The 24,129-nt window shown below is 35.0% G+C and overlaps 1 protein-coding gene and 1 long non-coding RNA gene across 3 annotated transcripts in view; one reads left to right on the top strand and one right to left on the bottom strand.

Annotated features, from left to right (window-relative positions):
- The first annotated feature begins 2,179 nt into the window (after positions 1–2,179).
- On the top strand, positions 2,180–23,376 carry DEPDC1 (DEP domain containing 1). Of its 2 annotated transcripts, XM_039217398.1 has the most exons (12): positions 2,180–2,303; positions 4,379–4,644; positions 8,173–8,329; positions 8,777–8,895; positions 9,324–9,454; positions 10,853–10,900; positions 14,325–14,462; positions 15,793–16,644; positions 17,109–17,281; positions 19,006–19,182; positions 20,640–20,825; positions 21,517–23,376. In XM_039217398.1, exons 1-12 carry the CDS (start codon positions 2,256–2,258, stop codon positions 21,655–21,657), a joined length of 2,436 nt encoding a protein of 811 aa, XP_039073329.1. In that variant the 5' UTR covers positions 2,180–2,255; the 3' UTR covers positions 21,658–23,376. The 2 variants fall into 2 exon arrangements, with proteins under 2 accessions (XP_039073329.1, XP_039073330.1); XM_039217399.1 differs by lacking the exon at positions 15,793–16,644.
- The window catches only part of LOC120220330, a 38,810-nt gene continuing 30,520 nt past the window's right edge, over positions 15,840–24,129 (bottom strand). The window contains exons 3-4 of the long non-coding RNA XR_005525541.1: positions 16,171–16,217; positions 15,840–15,929 (exon numbers count right to left, since the gene is read on the bottom strand). This is a non-coding gene — a long non-coding RNA (uncharacterized LOC120220330). The remainder of the gene's footprint in view (positions 15,930–16,170; positions 16,218–24,129) is intronic.

The following is a 24,129-nucleotide window of genomic DNA, read 5'->3' as shown; positions in this document are numbered from 1 at the left end:
TGTGCGAGGCATTCCTGTTATCAAACAGTGTCAAACTAGTGATAGTGTGTTTATTTCTTGACCTCTGTCAAGGAAATCCGGGACTTTGGGTAAGCTTCTTCAACGTTCGGAACTTAGTTTATTTCATTTGAAAAACTATTGGAGCACCAGGGAGATTCAGTTAGTTAAGCCTCCCACTCTCAATTTCCGCTCAGGTCGTGATCTCACTACTTGTGGGTTCGAGTGCCAGTGCAGAGCCTACTTGCCTACTTGGGATTCTTTCTCCCTCTCTCCCTGTCCCTCCCCGGCTCTCTCTTTCTCTCTTTCAAAATAAATAAATAAACTTTAAAAGAAGGAGGAGGAGGAGGAGAAGGTTTGTTACAGATTTTCTAAAATCCCATCAAATTTTTAAGTATATAATCGTGATTTAAACATAACCAGGATTCTTATAAAGACATGGTAGATTTCTTCAGGGGAGCTAATTGGCAAGTTTTCTATAACCTTTCCTAAGCCCTTCATTGTGTGTACTTAATGGAAATCTACTTAGGCTCCATTTTACCTCCAAATTAAAGTGGGGTGTGGTGCAAAGGAAACAATCCATAAAACTAACAGGCAACCAATGGAATGGGAAAAGATAGTTGCAAATGACATATCAGATAAAGGGTTAATATCCAAAATCTATAAGGAACTCACCAAATTCCACACCCGAAAAACAAACAACCCAGCGAAGAAATGGGCAGAAGATATGAACAGACACTTCTCCAAAGAGGACATCCAGATGGCCAACAGACACATGAAACGATGCTCAGCAACCCTCCTCATCAGGGAAATACAAATCAAAACCACACTGAGATACCACTTCATGCCACTCAGAGTGACTAAAATGAGCAAATCAGAGAACTCTAGATGCTGGCGAGGATGTGGAGAAACGGGCACCCTCCTACACTGTTGGTGGGAATGTAAACTGGTGCAGCCCCTCTGGAAAACAGTGTGGAGGTTCCTCAAAAAGTTAACAATAGAACTCCCCTATGACCCAGCAATAGCACTGCTAGGAATTTACCCAAGGGATACAGGAGTGCTGATGCATAGGGGCACATGTACCCCAATGTTCATAGCAGCACTCTCAACAATAACCAAATGATGGAAAGAGCCTAAGTGTCCATCAACGGACGAATGGATCAAGAAGATGTGGTTTATCTATACCATGGAATACTACATGGCAATGAGAAACAATGAAATCTGGCCATGTGTAGCAACATGGATGGACCTTGAGGGTGTTATGCTGAGGGAAATAAGTCAGGCAGAGAAGGACAAATATCACGTTTGCACGTATGGGAGGATTAGGAGGAACTTAAGTGAGGACCATGGAGGAGAAGAAGGGCGGAAATGGTGGGGGAAAGGGAGAGAGGCAAACCATGAGAGACTCTTGAATGCTGACAAAAACTGAGGACTGATGGGTGTGGGGGGAGGGGGGGTGGGCATGGAGGAGGGCACTTGTGGGGATGAGCACTGGGTGTTATATGGAAACCAACTTGACAGTAAACTATTTGTAAAAAAATAATAATAAAAAAATAAAAGTAAAAGAAATAAATAAAGTGGGGTGTGGATAACCTACATTTTTGCGCTGAGAACAGAATCATGGCCCCTGTTAAAGTGTATCAGAACGACAGCACAGAAACATACACCCAGAAAGCTTTTTAGAAACAAAACCAAGAGGTTTGTCAGGTGAAAGCTATGCCCCAGGGATGCTTTGTTTTACATGCCAACCACTGCTGGAAATCGTGTAGGGCCAGGCTAAAAGGACTTGGGGTTTTGTTATTCTTCCTATTTTCAAATTTCAAATTCCCTTAAGCCAAAGACTGGTCTCCAAACCATCCAGTCCGTGACTAAACTGCCTCACCGGTTCAGAATGTGGAAACAAGACTCCGCCTCGCCTGCAACCGCAAGAGGGAGAAGCAGCTCCAGGACAGCCGGGTGAAGCCCAGAGTCCGGCCCACGGCCCGGCCCCCGCGCTGACAAGCGGGTGCCAGCCATGCAGCGACCGCACCACAACCCTGAGAGGCTCCGCTGTGCAGACCAACCCCGGCCGGATCCTGGCGGCGCGCCACGTGACCCAAGGGCGCGACCAATCAGCGCAGCCCTGCGCTATTCAAATCCGCGGCGCGGCGGACGGTTGTTTCTAGCCAGCCGCTGTCGGGGCCACCAAGCCCCAGAATCGCCTACGGTCGCCATGCACCGCGCTGGGCGCTGACAGACATCCGGGCCCGGCGGGCAAAATGGAGAGTTGGAGTGTGCCTACCGGACCTTATCGGGCCACCAAGCTGGTAAGACAGCGCGCAACAATAGACTGGCTAGTCGCAGCCGTGGACGCCACCAACTTTACGTGAGAACGTTCGGAGTTTTGCTTCGGGCAGACAGATGGGTCCCAGAACCTCTAGGTTTTCTGAGAACCGGACGGGGGGCGGGGGGGCCGGGGGGGGGGGTGGCGGGAGGGGCGGGAAATAAACTGGTATCAAGAAACCCTGACGGGACACGCCTCTCCCCCTTCTTTGAAGGTCAGGGCTGTGTCCTTGTGAGCCGTTTGTCCAAAGGGTCGTGTCTCCGGGATGGCGCATCATACTCTAGCCTTGTTTAGGGGACTCCTGTGCCTGCATTTGTCAGCTTGCCTTGGAATGTTATAGAATATTATGATTTTAGCCGCTCCCCACGTCTGATTTTCTACCCCCATCGGGATACAAAAAAAAAAAAAAAAAAATTAGAGTTCCATTACTCTGGAATGCCAGAATGGGGACAGCCTGAATGTGACAGCTTCTTTTTGCTGGGCCTGTGGAATTTAATGCAGGATCAGCCGACTGAATAGCACTAGGAAACAACTGCCCCTTTGAAAACTAAATCCAGAGTATTTAAGATACCCTTCAGGAACCACTGTTGGTAGTCACTGGATTTATAGAGTCTTTGTGCATTTAAATTTTCAAACCAAGAGAATACAGTGCCACTGGGTAGGAGACATTAAGAGAGTGACTTAACTTCTGTAAGCCTCAGTTTCCACATTGGTAAACTAGGGCTGACCATGCATACCTACCTTAAAGGATACCCTGAGATGATACTGTACAGGAAAGTGTGTTGTAATCTACAGATCCTGTGGACAGGCTACAGCTCAATGTTTCCTGAGTAAATAAATGTGTGAAATGGGGAGGTGTGGTGGGAAGAAAATAATACAGTTATTGTGTTTTCAACTCTTAAATTTTGTGTTGTGGGGCCACATAGGTAAGTGATAACAGCTAATAGTGGCATAGTTGGGGTTACAAATCAGATTTCTTGACCTCTAATGTAGGATTTTTCAGTTAAAAAGTGATGTGTTTATTTTATACCACCACCACCACCTTCATGCTCTCCTGTTGTAGCCACCACAATCCTTAAAGTTTGGGTTGAGGACAATTTGGAAAATATGAGTATCTTTTTAAAGGCATATCACAGTGTTATTCAATATGTAGTGTATTTAAAGCTTACTTAACTTACCTCATCTGTTCTGTGTTCACTATTGTAATCTTCACGTAAGAAATACTGTGGTAAATATTGGAGCTCCTGGGTGGCTCAGTCGGTTAAGCATTGGACTCTTGATTTCTGCTCAGGTCATAATCTCCCTGTTGGTGAGTTTGTGCCCCCTCCTCAGGCTCTGCAGGGACAGCTGGAGGCCTGCTTAAGATTCTCTGTCTCCCTCTCTTTCTGCCACTCCCCTGCACTCTCATGCACGTTCCCTCTCTCTCTCTCTCTCAAAATAAATGAATAGACATTTAAAAAATACTATAATAAATATATCAGATATTTCAACATTAAAGGTATTTTACCAGTAAAACTACTGCCTGCCATGAATTTTGTTTGGCCAGGTTAGTAGTTATGAGTGCAAGTTCTAGAATAAATCAAACCTGGGTTTGAATACCTGAGTTCATCACTTGACTGTGTAACCTTGGTGAAATTATCAGTCTCTGTGCTTCATATTTCTTATATGAAAATTGGATAATAATAATACCTATTCATAGAATTGTGAGAATGAAAGGGAAAAATGTAAATGTAAAGTGTAAAGTTGAGGATACAAATAAAAGAGTAAGTATTTTTTCTGATGAAAGTTAAGAAGCAAGTTCATTACAGTTCTTCATTATTTCTAGGTTTCCTAAATAAGCCAACCAGCCAATGAAGTGTTTTTACATTATTACAAAGACATATTATTACAATGCTAGAATTGATAAAGAGAAATCAGTATGATATATAAAATTTTCTGTATTAAATAAAATGAATGATTTCATGAATTTTTATGATGTAGTCATATTGAATAAAATAATTTTCTGTGTCTAATTTGTTTCAAATATGCATGATTTTTTTTTATATTTTCTTTTTGCAGTGGAATGAAATTACAACATCTTTTCGAGCAGGAATGCCTCTAAGAAAACACAGGCAACACTTTAAAAAATATGGCAACTGTTTTACAGCAGGAGAAGCAGTGGACTGGCTTTATGACCTATTAAGAAATAATAACAATTTTGGTCCTGAAGTTACAAGGCAACAGACTATCCAATTGTTAAGAAAATTTCTTAAGAATCATGTAATTGAAGATATCAAAGGCAGATGGGGATCAGAAAATCTTGATGACAACAGTCAGCTATTTAGGTACTGAACAGATAAATAAGTACAAAACTGAATTACTTAACAATATAACTCCACTTCTATAATACTTTACTAAAATTGTAGCTTTTTCAGAAGAAATCATGTTTTCTTTAGAAAACTGTTACTGCTCTTAGTGCAATTAAAACTACTAGAAGTTAAAGTTAATTGCTGCACAATTAAAACTTTTAAAATATTAGGTAGTATATATAATAAAATAAGTATTGGAAGGAAAGAATGAAACATCACTTCTGCATCTTCTGAAAGCTGTAACATTTCAAGGATAGATCATTATTAACCTCTAGTTTCATAGATTCAAGAATTTTAAGACAAATTCTCACAGATCCTTGCTTCCAAGTAATATAATCTCATAATAATCTAAGAATAAATGTGATTAAATAATAGCAAACTTGATATAATAAATAACAGAAGAAATATACTATAGGTTAAAGAGAATAATTTTTAAGGATTTACCATGTATCAGAAGACTTGCTTTATGATTTATATGTTTTCTTATTTAATCCCTGGACTAGCTAAGCAGGTTAGGTATTAGCTCCTTTTTACAGATGAGGAAGCTGAGACCATGCTTCAGTAAATCTTGTTATATCTGTCTGAAATATGTTCTTCGACCGTGAAACACTGTAGACATTGTCAGATTAGTGAATACATTTGCTCTCTTGTCAATTCTATTGCAGCCTTCTCTGTGGAGCCTTTCTGACTCCCTCAGGCCAGCACAATTGCTTTTTCTCATGTTCAGGGTTCTGTATTATATATCATTAAACTAGGTCTTTGGATTCTAATACCCATATTTTTTCTCTCTTCAAAATCAGTACTTCTCAAATGAAATGTCTTAGTAGTTGATTCTAGTGTATCAAAGATGATTTATGTTGTACAAGTAAATTGCAGTAACAAGCATGTGAATAGTTCATTTTGTATAGCACTCTACAAATCCTGCCTCTCTCAGCTACTGCTTAGTCACCTTTGTGAGCTCCTTTGCTGTTATTCATCCTTTAGCTATTACTGGTTCTAAAGGTCCAAGACTTGTCTTTACTTCACCTCTCTCCTTGGGCAATCTCTTGCCATGTCTTCACCTACTTTCCTTATGACTTTCAAACTTCCAACCCAAATATATCTCCTGAGCTTCAGACCTACTTTTGCCCATTAGGCACTTCAGATATAACATATAGAAAAATCACTATCATGTCTTAACCCAAATTTTATCTTCTTACTTGATACCTAACTGAGTGGCACTGCCTTCCCTATAGTTGCTTTGATTCTTTTCCTTTTTTCTTCCCTTTAAATATGATTTAAATAACAGACCATGTCTGTTATTCCACTTCAGTAGTTCTCTGATCTGTCTACTTCTCCCTCTACTCTGATAGTTCATTTTGTTAAACAGTTTTTCACTCTTACCTGGAATTCTGTGTAACTCTTCAACTAGTCTCTCTGCCTCTAGGTCTTTTACAGTGTGGTAGCAAATTTATAAATTATACTTAAAAATAAACTTTACCAACAATGTGTAAGACTCTACTGGAGAAAATTATACAATTACTTTAAAGGTAATGAGTGAAAAAGGATATCCTTTTGATGAATCAGTCAGAAGACTTGTCCAGAGCACCTGAGTGGCTCAGTTGGCTAAGCATCAGATTCTTGATTTCATCTAAGGTCATGATTCCACAGTTCATGAGTTCCATTCATATTGGGTTCTAGGCTGAGGGCACAAAGTCCAGAGCCTGCTTGGGGTTCTGTGTCTCACTCTTTCTCTGGCCCTCCCCACTCATGTCTTTAAAAACAAACGTTTTTAAAGAAAGAAGACTTAGTATCATAAATAAATCATTTCTCCCCAAATTGATATATAAATTCAGCACATTTTCATTCATACCCCTATATAATTTTTTATAGAATTTGACAAGCAGTTTCTAAAGCTTATTTAGTAATATAAAAGCGCAAGGCAATTTAGAGGAACAAGGAGGGGAGAATTTCCCTACCCAATATCTGGCCTTAAATTTAAATAATTAAGTACTGAAGAAACAAACCTATATATACAGTTGATCCTTGAATAACGCAGAGGTTAGGGGCACCAACCCCCTGCATGGTTGATAATCTACATATAACTTTTGACTCACCAAAAACTTTTCTAATAGCCTACTGTTGACCAGAACCCTATCAATAACACAATCAATTAACATACATTCTGTATGTTAAATGTATTATATACTGTATTCTTACATTAAAGTAAGCTACAGAAAAGAAAATGTTAACAAAATCATAGGAAAAGAAAGAGAAAACATATTTATAGTACTGTACTGTATTTTTAAAAATGTGTATAAGTGGGCTACACAGTTCAAATCCATGTTCAGAGGTCAACTGTATATGGAACTTGGTATAAGAAAATATTTTTAGGATTATGGAGTGATAACTTCTGAAGTCATTAAAAAATATGCATATTTTATTTTATACATTATACAAATATATTATAATTCATATATTTTATACATTAATGTATACTATAGAGTGATAAAACACCAAACCATATGTTTACATATACTCATTAAAAGTATAAAAACATGAATAAGAAGGAAATGTACTAACTGCAAGTTAATGGCTTCCCTCAGAAAGAGAAAGAAATAGAATAAGAGTTTCTTTGATGTGTTGGTTGATGATTACATACATGGATGTTGTTTAAATCATTTTCTGTACTTTTTTGTATCTTTGAAATATTTTTTATTGCACTGGAGGGGGGGAAGCATAATCCAAAGGGATAACAGAAACCAAGATCTGGAAATTAGAACAAGAAGAGTCAGACAAAGGTCAGAAAATATATATAAATTAGATAGCTTGTCAAAGAAATTTAGAAAATGGAACTATTTTTTTCTCAACAGAATTGATACCAATAATAACTCTTAATTATCAGATATAAAGTTAAAATACATACAGTATACTAAGAAAGTAGGCAACTATTAAAATGTTTTTAAGGGGCGCCTGGGTGGCTTAGTCGGTTAAGCGTCCGACTTTCGCTTAGGTCATGATCTTGCGGTTCGTGGGTTCGAGCCCCGCATCGGGCTCTGTGCTGACTGCCAGCTCAGAGCCTGGAGCCTGTTTCAGTCTGTGACTCCCTCTCTCTCTCTCTCTCTCCCCCCTAGAAATAAATAAAAAATATTAAAAATAAATAAAATGTTTTTTAAAAAATTTTTTAATGTTTATTTTTGAGAGAGACAGAACATGAGTGGGGGAGGGGCAGAGAGAGGAAAACACAGAATCCAAGGCAGGCTCCAGGCTCTGAGCTGTCTCCAGGCTCAAACCCACGAGCCAAAAGATCATGACCTGAGCCAAAGTCGGACACTTAACCGACTGAGCCACCCAGGTGCCCCAGGATGTTTTTAAAGGTTTAATGGGAAAATTGATTTATGTAGAATTTTCATTCTTTGGTAATATAAATAAATTCAATTCTTTTGTGATTTTTAAAAGATGAACTGGCACTAAAACTTTGTTTCTGATCTTATATTATTTAATTGTATATTATTCTTGAACCAGATTTCCTGCAAATTCTCCACTTAAAAGTCTTCCACGAAGGCATCTGGAATTGAGAAAGAACAGCATAGAGAGCTTTTCCAAAGATAAAGATAGCATTTTTAAATTTCGAAATTTATCTCATAGAACTCCTAAAAAATCTGGATTACATTTCTCTCAGGTAAAATATCCCTTTTACTAATCACTAGTTTAAATATAACTATCATGTACTTACTTATAAAACATTAAAAGTAGGTAGTTCTTTAATATTTGAAGCCAATACTAAAGTCTCTTAACCTACGTTGTATTGCAAAAATAGGTGTATATGTCTTACTATAGAATAGAACCCATAGAAACAATAATAAAAGTGGTAGTAAGACATACTTGAAATAGTATTTACATAACTTAAGCATGTTTTGTTTTAAATTGATTTGAGAGTGGTAGGGGCAGCTACAAAACCAAAAAGCACTATTGCCATATGTTAACCTTATTACTTCACGTGACACTTAACCTTATAGCTTCACTGTGGACTGTTTATTAATAGAATGACTAAATATTAGGAATTGTGTCAATTCAATATTTCCTTAATTTGAGCATAACATATTAAACCAAAGTAATTTTTTTCCAGGAAAATGTAGAGAAAATGAACCATGTAATAATCAATGAAGAGCAAGAAAATTCTGTTGATAATAGAGAAATAAGCCCAGAAGATATTGAAGAAGTTTGGAGATATATTATTCTGATCTAGTAAGCTAAAACTAAGCTCTAACCAAGTTCCAGAGGTGTTTAGAATGTTAATTTGACATTTTTATCAAGATCTACTAATGCAAAAAAAAAAAAGACTAGTTCTCAAAGCTTAGAATTTAACTAGTTTATGTATTTCTTAATAAATGCTCTTGAACTTCTAGTACAGGTGAAATAGAATGTTTTCAGTATGATTTGTTTTTTCTTTGAATCAAAGTTATATATAGCTATACTTTGGGGTCTGTATTGGAATCCTTCCAAGGTTACTAAGAGAAATGTATTTGAAAGTGGATACTAAATATGAACCTTATCAATTTGGCTTAAGAAAAATATTCTGATGGCTTTGTTTGCCATTCATACTCTTTAATATTTATTTCCTACTCCACTTATTTTATGTAGAAAAAGAAGTTTGTATTCTTTCTTCTGTTTAGCCTGCAAACCATTTTAGGTGTGCCATCCCTAGAAGAAGTTATAAATCCAAATCAAGTAGTTCCTCAGTACATAATGTACAACATGACCAATACAAGTAAACATGGAATAGTTATACTACAAGACAAATCAGGTTGGTATCAATAAAAGGTTGGAATCTTTTAAACTTGCTAACATAGGTTGCAGCTATAATGGGGATGTAGAGAGACTAAAAATGTAGAAAGTAGAATACTTTAACTGAAAGAATATCAAGGGGATATTAGTATCATAGGTGCTTTAGTAGTCATTTTTAGTGAATATCATTCATACTATTATTTTAGCCTCTAAGTGGTATTTATGCCTGATTTTTTTTAATGGCAGGGTTAAACATCCAAAAGCTATGAAAATATAATTAAAACTATTGATTAACTACATTTTCTCGAGGGCCTACAATGCACCAGCCATTATATTAAAGATTAGTGATGATCATACAATGTGCCAGCCATTATATTAAAGATTTAGTGATGATCAAAAGAAAAATGGTCCATGGCTTCTTGGAGCTTACCTGAGCGGTTATATATAAATTTACACAAGTCAAGATACATATGCAGAATGCTCAAGACCAGACTCTCAAGACCAATATTTTAAATCATTGGCTTATTATATATATTTATGTAATATATTCCTTTTATATGTAAGATGGAAAAATCAGAGATATAATTCAAGCCAGCTATATTATAAAGCTTAACATTTTAAGAAATGTATCAATAGATCTCAAAATGTTGACTCATTTCTTTATAATCAATTGCTGCCTGTAAAATTAACTTGCATGTATTACTTGAGTTTCTTTGAATTGGCAAGAACTTTAAGGTTTGAATTGTAGCAACAAAAAGCAAAACCTTAAGTTATGTAGCATATGCATATGGCTTTGGACCAGTTCCATCTTTCATTACCTAAAATCATATACTTAATGTTATATTCTCTTATTCAAACTTTCTGTTCTTTATAACCATAAACTCTTCAAGTGTATGTGTGGTTTTTGTATTGGTGTTCAATTTTATGCAGCATACATCAGTTAGCAGCAAATGAATGATTTTAACCAAGCCTCACCGAAAGCACCCTAATATTCAGATATAGCTTATTTCAATCAGAAGTCTCACTCAAATCAGTAATATTCAAATAGCATACCTATAATCAGAATGGAAATTAAAATAAAACATGGTGGCAGTGAACAACTATGAATACTAATGTATTTACAAATCCCCCCCCCCACCAAAATATCCTCAATTTTGGGATAATTGTTATATGTATTATGGAAAGAATCAAACTCAAGATCTCTATAACTTTTAAACTTGTATTTTAAAATATTGTCTTGGCCTTATGTCTTATTAAACATACAGTAATTTTTAATCCTGGTAAAATACATATATATACATACATATATACATATGTGTGTAATTATATGTAATAAGTATAAAGTTTTAAATATGCTTTCATGAAAATTATGTGATATTTATTACTAAACAATGTAAATTTTTTTTTTTTTGTATAGATGACCTTCCTCATTGGGTATTATCTGCCATGAAGTGCCTGGCAAATTGTAAGTTAAACAAACAAAATGTGTGTGTGTGTGTGTGTGTGTGTGTGTGTGTGTGTATGTGTGTATTCTATATTTTTAGTATTTAATAAGAACTAAGGAAATTTTGAAAACAATTAAAGAAATCCTGATAAACTTAGAGTATGCCATTTCTTTTGATGTTTGAGTGACAGTCTAGTCGAAATGATTACATTACCTTGCATGTGGAATGCGTTATAGAATCCATAATTTATGGTGATTTTATAATTCAAGCTCATTTATAGCTCAGTTTTCATAAATCGTTAAATCATAGACTAGTGGATCTTAAAGGATCTTTAGGTATAACCTACACCACTTGCCTTAGTGAGACCTATTGAGTTCAAACAGCAACTTTTAAGTAACATAGCTCTTAGAAGGTGGAAGGTTTCAATCAGAAATGAAGTCACATAAAATCTACTTCAGTCCCTTTGCCATTGTACATGGCTTCAACACTGAGGTGCTTCATGACATGCTTGTATTCCATAAGATATATTAATGGAATTTTTGTGTTTATGAAAAAAAAATGATCTGTCACTAATCAGCAAATGGAAAAAAAGCTTTTTCCATAGTGAGCAGTGATAATCTTTATAATTTGAGATGCTGGCCCAAGTATAAAACCCTAATTGCTTTAAAAATCAGTTTAAAAACTATGCAGAAATATGTGCATCTAAATCATCAAAAGTTAAATTATATTTGAATAATTTTGTTATAAAAGGATTTTTCTAGTTCTTATGAAATGAGTACTTTATTAATAATGTTCAAGATAGGTACATATTCCCTTGTTGTCCACTGGGTGTCAATATGACAAAATAACAGAATAAATAGCAATAAAGTAAATAATGTAAGTTATAGAAAAATTTGATCAAATTGAGGTATAAAGATCTTAATCATAAACTTAATTTGTGAGTTTCTCTTTTTACCTTCCCCCACCTAACTGCCCTTCTGTCTTACTCCTTGGCTCATGGTTAGCAGCCCAAATGCTTATACTTCCAGGGATTTCTCAGATATCCCATGATTAGAGATTTTTTTTTCCCTTTCCTACCAGTCCATGTTATACCTAAATGATAGCAAAGATATACTTTACGGATTCCAGTTCAACAATATATCTAGCCAAAGGTAGCATTTAGACTTTTAGTTATTATTCAATCCCCTGCAGTAATCCTATGACATATAGGAATCAGTTATTAACATACTATATAGGGATCAGTGATTAATATACTATCCCCAGTGTTTTTCTAGAAGAGGAAGTAAGGCTTTTGAAAGTATTCTACTGATATATAAAGAGCTATACATTCAAACCTAGATACTCTATAATAATTTTGTGTTTTTCATTCTAAATAAGAGTATTTTCTGTCTTAGAAAATTTTCTAATGATTATCACATTTTTTAATTCTACATATTAACCATATGTCTTATATCCTCCTTAAGCGTCTGACTCTTGGTTTCAGCTCAATTCATGATCTCACAGTCGTAAGATCAAGCCCCACATCGGGCTCCGTACTGAGTATGGAGCCTGCTTGGGATTCTCTCTCTCTGTCTCTCCCCTGTTCATGCTCTCTCTCTCAAAAATAAATAAATAAACTTAAAAATATAACATTATTCTTTTTAAAAACATGTTTATTTTGCTCTACGTAAAACCCAGATAAGCCTTAAGCTGTTAAATACGTGTGATTGTTTTCTCAATCCTTTTTCAGTGTGTGCTCACATTTGTATGGCCATACAAAACTCTGCTGACAGAAAAGTAAGATTATTTGGGTTTGAGAAGAGAAAGATTTTAACTTGAGAGATAGAATAGTGACTCTCAAACCTGAGTGCATATTACATACAGTCAATAGGAAGACTAGCCAAAGATTCTTATTTAGTTGATTCATTAGGTAGGTTCATTCCAGTTGAATTAAACATGTCTCAAAATTTTCTTATACTGAAGATTCCCAGATCAGCATTTGGCAACTATTAAATTAGTGAGCCAGCAGCAAACATTTCTAAGTCAGTAATTCATTACTTCACCTCCATAAATTCTGGTCTGTACAGAGGAACTTTCTTTAATAGGCACATTGGATGATTCTGATTATGTAGTCCATGGAGCACACTTTAAATGTTGTTAGACCTCAAAGTCCTAAGTCTTGCTCTCACTTTATAGTGTTCTAAGTTCTAATTCTAGCTTTTCCAATGGCTTTTTCATCGTAGGCAAGTTACTCTGAACTTCAGTTTCCTCATCTGTAACATGAAGTCACATCTTTTTCTGAGTAAAAAACTAATGAGCAGGCATGATTCTTTGAAGAACGTTAAGCTAGGGGCTCCTGGGTGGCTCAGTTGGTTTAATACTCAGCTCTGATTTGGGCTCACGTCAGGATCCCAGGGGTGTGGGATCAGCTCTGCATCGGGGCTTTGGACTGAGCATGGAGCCTGCTTGAGATTCTCTCTCTCTGTTTCCCTCTCCCACTCTCCCCTATTCACTCTAAAAAAAAAATGAAAAATTAAAAAAAAAAGAACATTAAGCTAATGAAATGGCAATATAAAGATATTATTTAAACTCATTAAGGGTATGCTTCATGTCAGACAAAATTTATTCATGAAAATGTAAATTTACAAAAGATAATTTGGAAGAATTATTTTCATTATCTACATATTCTTTGTTTTGTAAAATGAGTTGCAATAAAATATCATTAAATAACCTACTGCTTTAAAATATATTTCAAATGTTGCCTTATATACAATTTTTAGATAAATAAATATTAAAACAAAATGCTAGTAGTTACTTGCAGTGATTTTTTTTTTTTTTAGTTTATTTATTTATTTTGACAGAGAGAGTGTGTAGGCACAGGAAAGGGGCACAGAAAGAGAGAGAGAGAGAGAGAGAGAATCCCAAGCAGGCTGTACCCTGTCAGCACAGAGCCACACACAGGGGCTTAAACCGAAATCCAGACTTAGATGGATGCCTAACTGACTGAGCCACCCAGGTGCCCCTATTAGCACTGATTTGCAATGAAAACATAATGAGAGGGGCGCCTGGGTGGCTTAGTCGGTTAAGCGTCCAACTTTCGCTTAGGTCATGATCTCGCGGTTCGTGGGTTCGAGCCCCGCGTCGGGCTCTGTGCTGACTGCCAGCACAGAGCCTGGAGTCTTTTTCAGAGTCTGTGACTCCCTCTCTCTCTGACCCTCCCCTGCTCACGCTGTCTCTCTCTCTCCTAGAAATAAATAAAAATATTAAAAAAAAAAAAAGTGTCAAAAAAAAACCATAATGAGAAAGAATGAGATGCAATGTGCACAATTCTCTTAAATTTTTGAACTGTGGCAAAAAAACTTAGTTCCATCATGAAATATAGGTTTGACACTTCTTATAAGTATATCTAAATTTTTATTTAAGATAAAATATGTTCTAGCAGTATTTTTGCCTTCTATCTTTTAGGGCCAAGAAGTAATATGAATAATCCAACTTATGTTGGATTTGAACGAGATGTATTCAGAACAATAGCAGATTATTTTCTAGATCTCCCTGAACCTCTGCTTACCTTTGAATACTATGAATTATTTGTAAGCATTTTGGGTATGTATGGATTTTTACTTATTATTTAAACTTATTTTATTAACATTTTCACGTCTCCCAGATATAAAAGATCTAAAAGTGTAGGTAAATATGAAGATGGGAAGCTATAAATTATTTTAAAATTTGGGAATACTGTGGTTCCTGTTATGTTGTTTGCCAATAATTCACATATATCATTCTAACACCAGTTATCCACATCAATTGGGTATCCTACAATTCAGTTCATTTCTGACACTGACTACCCAGAGTTAGACCAGACCCCATAAGTTAAGGACAAAATCCTTAAATTCTGATACTAACCACCCAGAGTTAATGCAAACTCCACAGATTAAGGGCTCGGTTCCACAAGACTGCCCTCACTTCAGGTACCACCTGCAGACGAGGTCCTCAGACTTACTTGCACTTCCGCCCTAACTACCAGTTTGGATGTCCCCACAACCTTCCTTGGATTTAATAATTGACTTGAATTATTAAACTAGAATAGTTTAATAGAACTATTAAAATAGAATTCTGGAAACTGCTTTATTTAACGAGTACCAGGTTTTATAAAGGATACAGGACAGAAACAGCTATGTGGAAGAAGTGTAGAAGGCAAGGCCTAGAAGTAAGGGTTGTACAGTGCTTTCATGCCCTCTCCAGGAATCCCACCATCCCAACCATGTCCATGTGTTCAGCAACCTGTAAGCTCCCTTAGCCTTGTTACTTCCTAGTTTTAACTGAGGCTTGGTTACATAGGCATGATAGATTAAATTATCAGTCATTCGTTATTTTGCTTAGTCTTCAATCCTCATACCCCTCTCCTTCACGTAGGTCTGAGATAGGCTGAAAGTTCCAATCTTCTAAGCAAGATCGGCCCTAAGTCACCTCATTACCATAAACTCAGATGTTCTCCAATAGGTGCATTATGTATTACAAAAGACACCTGTCTCTGGAAATTCGAAACATTTTAGGAGCACTATGCCAGTTACTAGAGACCAAGACCAAATATATGTGTTATTATAGTACAGTTGTCTTAAAATTAAGAGCTTGCTAATATTTGTAGATGAAAGCAGTGATTTTTAATGTATTTGATTCAATTCCTTTAGACTGTTGAAAAAAATTTTAAGTGATTTATATCACAAGTTGGAAAACCTCTACTCAGTCTTGCACTTTATAACTGAATGTTGCATGTGTCCTATTTAAGTGGCTTCTGAATTAAGCAACTGCTATTTGTACTATACTAACAATATTGATAGTGATGCTTTATTTTTTTAACTTTACTATGGTTTTTGTTTTATTTTTGTCCACTGTCACACAGTTGCATCTTAATTTTTGTTTCATTTCCTGGTAGTTGTTTGTGGCTACATCACAGTTTCAGATAGACCCAGTGGGATACATAAAATCCAAGATGATCCACAGTCTTCAAAAATCCTTCGCTTAAACAGTTTGAATTCCTTCAAATCAACTGAGTGTCTTCTTCTCAGTCTGCTTCATAAAGACAAAAACAAAGAAGAATCAGATACTACTAAGAGACTGCAGATAAGTGATCAAGGATTTCAAGAAAAATGTGCTAAGAAAATACAGCTAGTTAATTTTAAAAATAGAAGAGCCAGTGCTAATGACATAATGGGAGGAAGTTGTCATAATTTAATAGGCTTAAATAGTATGCATGTTCTATCCTCTAACGTCAAATCAAGATGCTATTCTTTAGAAGGAATTGTAGACTTACCAGGGAGTTCAAGTAAAGAAGTCTTCAATGTCTTCCATCAATCTGTTCTGAATAGGGAAGGACAAGATAATAAGCAGTTTTTAGAGTCTAAGACCAACCAGGAATCTCTAATGAATCTCCAGTCAGAGGAAAGTAATCAAAAGCCACTCTGTGTTGGTTTTAAGAGAACCTCTACTTTGACTGTTCAAGACCAAGAGGAGTTATGTACTGGGAAATGCAAGTCAAAACAGCCTTGTAGATCTCAGAGTTTACTTTTAAGAAGTAGAACAAGAAGTAATAGTTCTATCAATATGCCAGTGGCTGAAATTATCATGAAACCAAATCTTGGACAACTCAGCACATGTGTACAAACAGCTACGGAAAATGAACTCGGAGAGTCTAGTACCACAATCAATAAAAGACTCTGCAAAAGTACAATAGAACTTTCAGAAAATTCTTTACCTCCAGCTTCTTCTGTATTGACTGGCACACAAAGTAAGGTTGATGCTTTCAATGCATGTAATATTAACTTTTAGTGCTTACTAACTGTTTTGCTTACCTGTCTTTTCTTCTCTGAAACTGCTTTGTATTTTTCCTCCACAAGGAAAAGTTTTTATAGTAAAAGACTCTTGTCATGACATAACCAAGATTTATTCTACTTATATAAAACACTTCTTATTTTCTTTTACTTCATTTTAACTTATTCTGAGTCACTTTATTTGTAGTAAGTGAAGGATATTAGTACTCAAATAGGTTATGAAGAAAATAATGAAAATCTTACCATGCTTTTGAGGAAATGTGGAAATTTCTAGGGACAGTTACAAGAAATTAGATACTAAAATGTTATTTTTGTATTTATATAACTGTATTCTTTATGTAACTGTATATGCTCCTATTATGAAAACAACTAGTGTCATTGATGATTTTTTTGGGGGGTGGGGTATAATTTTGCCTTCCAGGTTTGCTGCAACCTCATTTAGAGAGGGTTGCCATCGATGCACTACAGTTATGTTGTTTGTTACTTCCCCCACCAAATCGTAGAAAGCTTCAACTTTTAATGCGCATGATTTCTCGAATGAGTCAAAATGTTGATATGCCCCAACTTCATGATGCAATGGGTACAAGATCACTGGTAAGTTGATTTCTTATGGAAAGAATAAGCCCTGGTTCGTAAACTATTAAAAGAAAAGCAAATCATCTAAAAGTACTACTTGAATGATGCTGTGGTCTCAAAATCCTAGCCTTTCTTGGGGTAGAAAGGCTCTTAAAAATATCTTTCCTAGTATACAGAATGTTGGTGCATTAAACCTTTGTGTCCAGTATGTTGTACTTTCATATTGTGACCTTTATCTTGTCTAAGCACTTTACTTCTTCCCTCATATCACTTCATAGTAATTGACTCAGTCTATCGACCACATTCCATTGCCTTGTACCAATTCTGTTTGGTGGGGAAGGAAGAGGAGATATAGGCACAGTTAAAAGCATAAGGGCACTGTAACGAGAGAATTAATAGTAATATTGTGGTAGTGGGAAAGTTGTATTTGATGAGTTATGTGACTTAAGATAACATGTCATTGTGAGTAAGAAATTGACCAAACTACTGTGAAGCAGTCTCAGACCCCATAAGAGGATGAGGGTGGAGGCATTTTATACATTTATACATTTTATACATTTTATATTGATTGGAAATGAACTCTTAAAATAGTATCTTCTCTCTCTCTCTTCAAGAGCTGCCACTCCCTCAGTGCTAGTTCAAATGATTTTCTTATAGCTAGGAATCTGGAGCTGAGCTCTATTCTTCTACACATTAAGGACAGTTCTTCAACAATAATAGACCCAAACTTTAGAAGAAGAATTATTCTTAACTGGGATACCATTAAAAAACATAGAGAAGTTTGTAGAGGAATATATTTTGAGAGACATGAGTAGAAAGGAGATAATTTGAGTTTTATACTTTTTGACTTTACTTTTGAGTTTATAGGACATCCAAGTGAAATTTATCCAACAGACTATTAGAAATATGAGCCTGGTGGAGATCAGGGCAGAATGCAGATTGTTTGGAGGGAAGTGGTAATTGAAGCTTTGAGGGTAAATGAACTCTACAAAGCTAAAAAAGAAGAATAAAAAGCTGAGGACTGAGTCTTAGAAGGAGAAAGGAAAACATGTCTGACTTGTAGGAATAAAACCAAAAATATTTCAATTCAATAAATATGTTCATTGTCTATTATGAATTCTTAAAATAGAATTCTGATTAACTATAATAATTTTAGAAAGAGGTATCTGTTTATGTGTTTATACTTAGTGGCTAATATGGATATGAATGAGAGTAAAGGAGTTATGAAATGCAAAATTTATTCCAGAATTTGAAGACCACTTATTGATGGAATTGAAAAATATATGTATTGTCTTTAAAATCAAAATAAGAATTAAAAACCATTTTTCAGAATTTCAAAAGCTAAATGGTACTAACCTAATAACCATTAAGTTTATATATTATGTATTCTCCTGGCTTGTGTTTTGTGAAGTTAACTTAATGTAATAAGTCCTTGTTCTTTAACATTCCTAAGTAACATATCTATATGATACTAATAGAACCTATGATGTTTACTGATAAAATTATGACAAAATTAAAGAAAAAACTAAGCCTTTTATAACCCTTTGGAATTCTATTAAGGAAATACTTAACAAGTACTTTAAGTTCTTACCTGTCTAATGTAATTCATTGTCTTCATTTTTAAGCTGAAGTCTGCTTATCATTTTATCTCAGTACTTTAGCACGATACCCAGAAACTACTGATACTCTTATTTATATAATGCCTTAAAATTTTTAAATCACATCTTTCAATATGTTTCTAGATGATACAGACTTTTTCTCGTTGCGTGCTATGCTGTGCTGAAGAAGTGGATCTTGATGAGCTTCTTGCTGCAAGATTAGTTTCTTTCTTAATGGATCATCACCAGGAAATTCTTCAAGTACCCTCTTACTTACAGACTGCAGTGGATAAACATCTTGACTACTTAAAAAGGGGCTATGTATGTATTGTAAATCTTAAAATTCTCTGTTCTCTGTCAGTTCCAAGTGGCAAATTCATCTCAAACTAGCCTAATGAAAAAGGAAGACTTTATCAGCTCACATAAATAACCTCTAAAAGTCAGGAATATAGACAGAATCTGAAGACTCAAAAAGGAATAAAACTGTTTCCATTCCTTCATCTCTTATTTCCATTTTGGTCCTGTATTTGACAAGTCTTCACATGATGGGGGTCATAAGTTTGATTAACGCTCTTAAATCACAGACTTAACATTTTTAATCCAAAGGACAAAATAACTATCCCTTCAACTACCAGTTTGAAAAGTTCTTCACATGGCCTCTGACTCGCCCAATCCAGGCTAAATACACATCTTTTAGGTGGTTGAGGGTGAGTATGTCAGAGACAGGGCCATGCTCTGATTGGCTCTACATAGATTAGAGGAGAAACTGTTCTTCGAAAAAGGATAGTGGAGGTAGAACTGGAAGGAACTATTAAAAGAAGTAGAGAAGGAATACTGAGTAACCAAAACAACAGTTGTCTATTATATTCAGTCTTTGGCTGCCCGGGATATATTCATGTTTCTTTCCATACATAGCATTCTAATATTGCCCTGGCTTAACATAATTACCCTTACAATCTCCTTCTTTTGTCAACAGATGCTCCTACATGCTCCTATACCTGCCCATGCTCCTGCCCATTCTCCTACACCTCAAAAACAATATATGAATACTCTTACTATGTCAAACATTAATGTTTTAAAGTGAATTAAAACATCACTCTGGGGCACCTGGGTGGCTCAGTCAGTCAAGCATCCTACTATTGATTTTGGCTCAGGTCATGAACTTGGGATTGGTGAGTTCAAGCCCCACGTCAGGCTCTATGCTGACAGTGCAGAGCCTACTTGGGATTCTCTCTCTCTCTTTCTCTCTCTCTTTCTCTCTCTTTCTCTCTCTTTCTGCACCTTCCCCACTCAAACACACACACACACACACACACACACACACACACACTCTCTCTCTCTCTCTCTCCCTCCCCCCATCCCACAAAATAGATAAAACTTTTTTTTTAAATTACTTTGATTTTTTATTGTTTTATAGTTAAAAGAAAAAAAAATACATGGTTAATAGCAATGATGATGATGGATGACTGGCTTATTTAATACTTTTTCTGTTCTAAGCCCTTTACACATATTATCTCATGTAATTCCCCATTTTACAGGTGAGGAAACAGACCAACAGAACTTAAATAACTTGCTAAAGTTTACAAAGCTAGTAGGTTGTGGGTCTGGGATTTAGATCCTGGGATTTATCACTACTCTATTACATAATACAGTTTTTTTTAAGAGTTGAATGTTTGGTGGCAAATTAATACATACTAAATCCCATCAAAAGAACTCTTAGCAAATAGGAACATGAACAGAATTAATAGACTTAGACTGTATCCTTTTGTTCACAACAGATTAAAAATCCTGGAGATGGACTGATTGTTCCTTTGCCAACATATTCATACTGTAAGCAGATTAGTGCTCAGGAGTTTGATGAACAAAAAGTGTCTACCTCACAAGCTGCAGTTGCAGAACTTTTAGAGAATATTATTAAAAACAAGAGTTTGCCTCTAAAGGAGAAAAGGAAAAAACTAAAACAGGTAAGAGAATGCACAGGTTCTCAAATCACATAAATCTTTTTCAATATGCTGTTGCTGATTGTTATTTAGTAACACTTAGAATCTAATTTCTTATTTTATTATTTTGGATTTTAGATATTATACATATAGGTTATATATGTAAATGTAGCCTAAATGCCTGGTTTTACTCTTTATCCTGAAATTTAAATAATAACAATAATAATAACATAACTTTTCCTTTACTTCCTATGACTGTAACTTAGATTGCCATGGGAAAACAATTATAAAATTTTGATTATAATACATAGTTTTTAATGACTCATTATTGCCATTTACAATTTTTATCTCCACCAAAATCCAGTAGTAACATGATTCTGGCAGGTTTACTTCCAGGCCTAACATACCCAAATACGAACTAGATCATTCTGGCCTTCATAGGCTTTATCAATGGAAAGGAAGAAGATCTAGAACTTAGGAGGAAAACACCTAAGAAGAGAATCCTAGAATGTTAATGTTAACTGGGATCTAAGAAATCTTACCTTATGCCTTTCATATATGAGAAAGCAGAGTGAAAGGCAAAGATAAATTGAAAGGATACTCATTTCTGAAATACATCTTTGAGAAAGGCACTGAATTCTTATAAAATTTTGAACACTGGCTTCAGGGGGATAAAAATGTTAAATACTCTCTAATTCCTCACCTCATTTTTAAGTTTCAGAAGGAATATCCCTTGATATATCAGAAAAGATTTCCAACCACGGAGAGCGAAGCAGTACTTTTTGGTGACAAACCTACAATCAAACAACCAATGCTAATTTTAAAAAAAACAAAATTTCGTAGTCTAAGATACTAACTGAACTAAAAATTATGTAATACTTGTGGAACTTTGGTAAATGAAGCCATACCTAAGAATCTAGCAACTACAAAGGAAGTCTATTTATTAATAAGGTTTTTCTAAATAAAACACATTATGGACAGAAGTACCAAAGTAATTTTTTATCAGTGTAAGACTGCTAACAAATTAGTGGGCCCTAACTGTGAGCCAATAACAAAAGCAATACCAGATACTTTAACCAGAAATAATCTTTTTTTTTTTTCTTGATACAATATCCAGTAAAGCTGTTATGGTGTGTGCTAAAATTGTATTTACTTGAATTTTGAAAGTTGACGTGTTTATCGAGATTAAGCTGTAATTCTGTTTTTAAAAGAAATTAACTTTCTGCACATGTGCTTATGAATATTAGCTAAAGTACAAGTTGTTTAGGGATACTCTTATTTCTAAGAATAAGAATGTGAAGAAAATTGGAAAACTCAGTGAATTCTCTACTGCTAAATGCTGCACTCTTTTGTATATTCTTTTTCTACTTTTGATCTATTTATATGTGTGTGTTTTTAAAATATGTTCATGTAAGTCTTCAGTTTGCTTTATACAGTTATCCCAAGTGCTTCAATCATTCAATTTTTCAATAAATATCTTTTGTATTCTTATATTCATGTATCTACTAGAAGACAGTGTGGAAAAGAAGTATAAGGCAATCATGTATTCATTCAAAAGATATTTATGTAGCAACTACTATGTGCCTTTTATTATTCCAGATATAGACTATGATGAATGAAACAGAAAATCTCTTAAGTATTTATTTTATAATCAAGGGAGATACTTCTATCAGATACTGAAAATAACAGTACACACTCTGAGGGAGTCCTCAGCTGAAGACTGACCTCTTTAGTTATGTAACAGTTCTCTAAGCTAGAGTTTTTCAAACTGTTACATATTAGAATCACCTGGGAAGTTTTAAAATAATACATGCTCAGGCTCTACCTTATATCAGTTAAATCCAAATTTTAAGGGATGGTAGATAGGCATCAGTATTTTCAAACTCTGTAGGTGATTCCAGTATTTACCCAACTTTGAGAATCAGTCCCTAAACAGTTTTTATAAAAATGTAAATACCAAGCTGGTGGCACACTGGCTTTATTATTTCATTGGAAGAAAATGCAGATTATAAATGCTTATCATCTTAATACAGGGTTACCCATATTTCTGCTTTACTGAGTTAATACAAACTTGAGGCAGTTTTTCTTCCATATTTTACTCTATGATAATTTAATATCCATTCATTAAGTGTAAAAATGTACATAGGATCTGGGATGTCATAGACACTTATTGTTCAATGACTTTTGATTTCTCAATGTTAAGTTATACTATGAAATAGTATGACAATGTTTCATTTGAGATTAACATTTTTTATTAAAAACTTGAATAAAAATGGCAACTATATCTTTTTCCCAGAAACCTTAGCCATAAAATTAGAGGACCAAATCAGATCTTTTTCTAAGGTGTTTGTATGCTGAAACTTCCTGTTTAAAGATCTGTAATAATGTGAATTCTGTTGCACATTGAGATAAAAATTATTGTGGGTTTTGTAACAATTTAATTTTGGTTTTGTATTTATTGATATTAAATATATAAATATTATAAAGACATAGTAACTTTTCATCTGAGCTAGTGTGCATGCAATTGAGATTACAAAATTGGTGTAACAATTTAATAACATGGGGTACCTGGGTGGTTCATACGAAGTCAGGTTTGAATTTTACCATGCTATTTACTATGTAACCTCAGACAAATTACTTAACTGCTCTAAGTTCTACTTTCCTTATCTATAAGATGAAGATTATAATAGTATCTCTCTTTTAAGATTGTTGTGAGAATTAAATAGAATAATGCATGTGAAGTGCTTAGCAGTGTCTAGCCTAGAAGAAGCACTCTGTAAATATTAACAATTATTATTAGAATTACCTGGAATTATAGCACTTAGAAGAGATCTTAGCAAAAACATAGTCCTCTGTCCTTTCAGTTGCTTTGGGCAGACGTGAACCAAACAAAATTGTGAACAATCAGTGAGTCTTATTAAACTATTGTTTAGTTATGAGATTAGGGTTCTGATTGTACACACTGGCTAAGAAATTTTAACCTAATATAAAGGGAACATTTGATAAGGAAGGAAAGTGCAGTACCTTCAGAACCAATATTCTTGAGTATGTAAAAACATGGGATGCATACACACTAGAAAACGTAAGCCTTTCTACTTAAGCTGAATAGAAAGCCTCAACTGAAGCTGAAGCATGGACAGATTCCATTCTATCAGGAAAAAAAGGCAAAGTGTTTAAGTTCAAATATAGATGGGTTGATTGGTTGATTTGATGTTGATGGCTTAAAGAAATTCTGAGAGTCAACTGCTGAGAGTAAAGCAGGTGGGGAGGATATTGCACAGAATAGAGAGAAGGTATGAAATAGTCTAACAAACTTGTAGGGATACAC

Source organism: Hyaena hyaena, unplaced genomic scaffold, assembly GCF_003009895.1.
Source record: "Hyaena hyaena isolate Hyena2069 unplaced genomic scaffold, ASM300989v1 scaffold_685, whole genome shotgun sequence".
Taxonomy (NCBI): Eukaryota; Metazoa; Chordata; class Mammalia; order Carnivora; family Hyaenidae; genus Hyaena; species Hyaena hyaena.
Note: the sequence above shows the minus strand (reverse complement) of the source record. Positions and strands in the feature narration are given on the sequence as shown.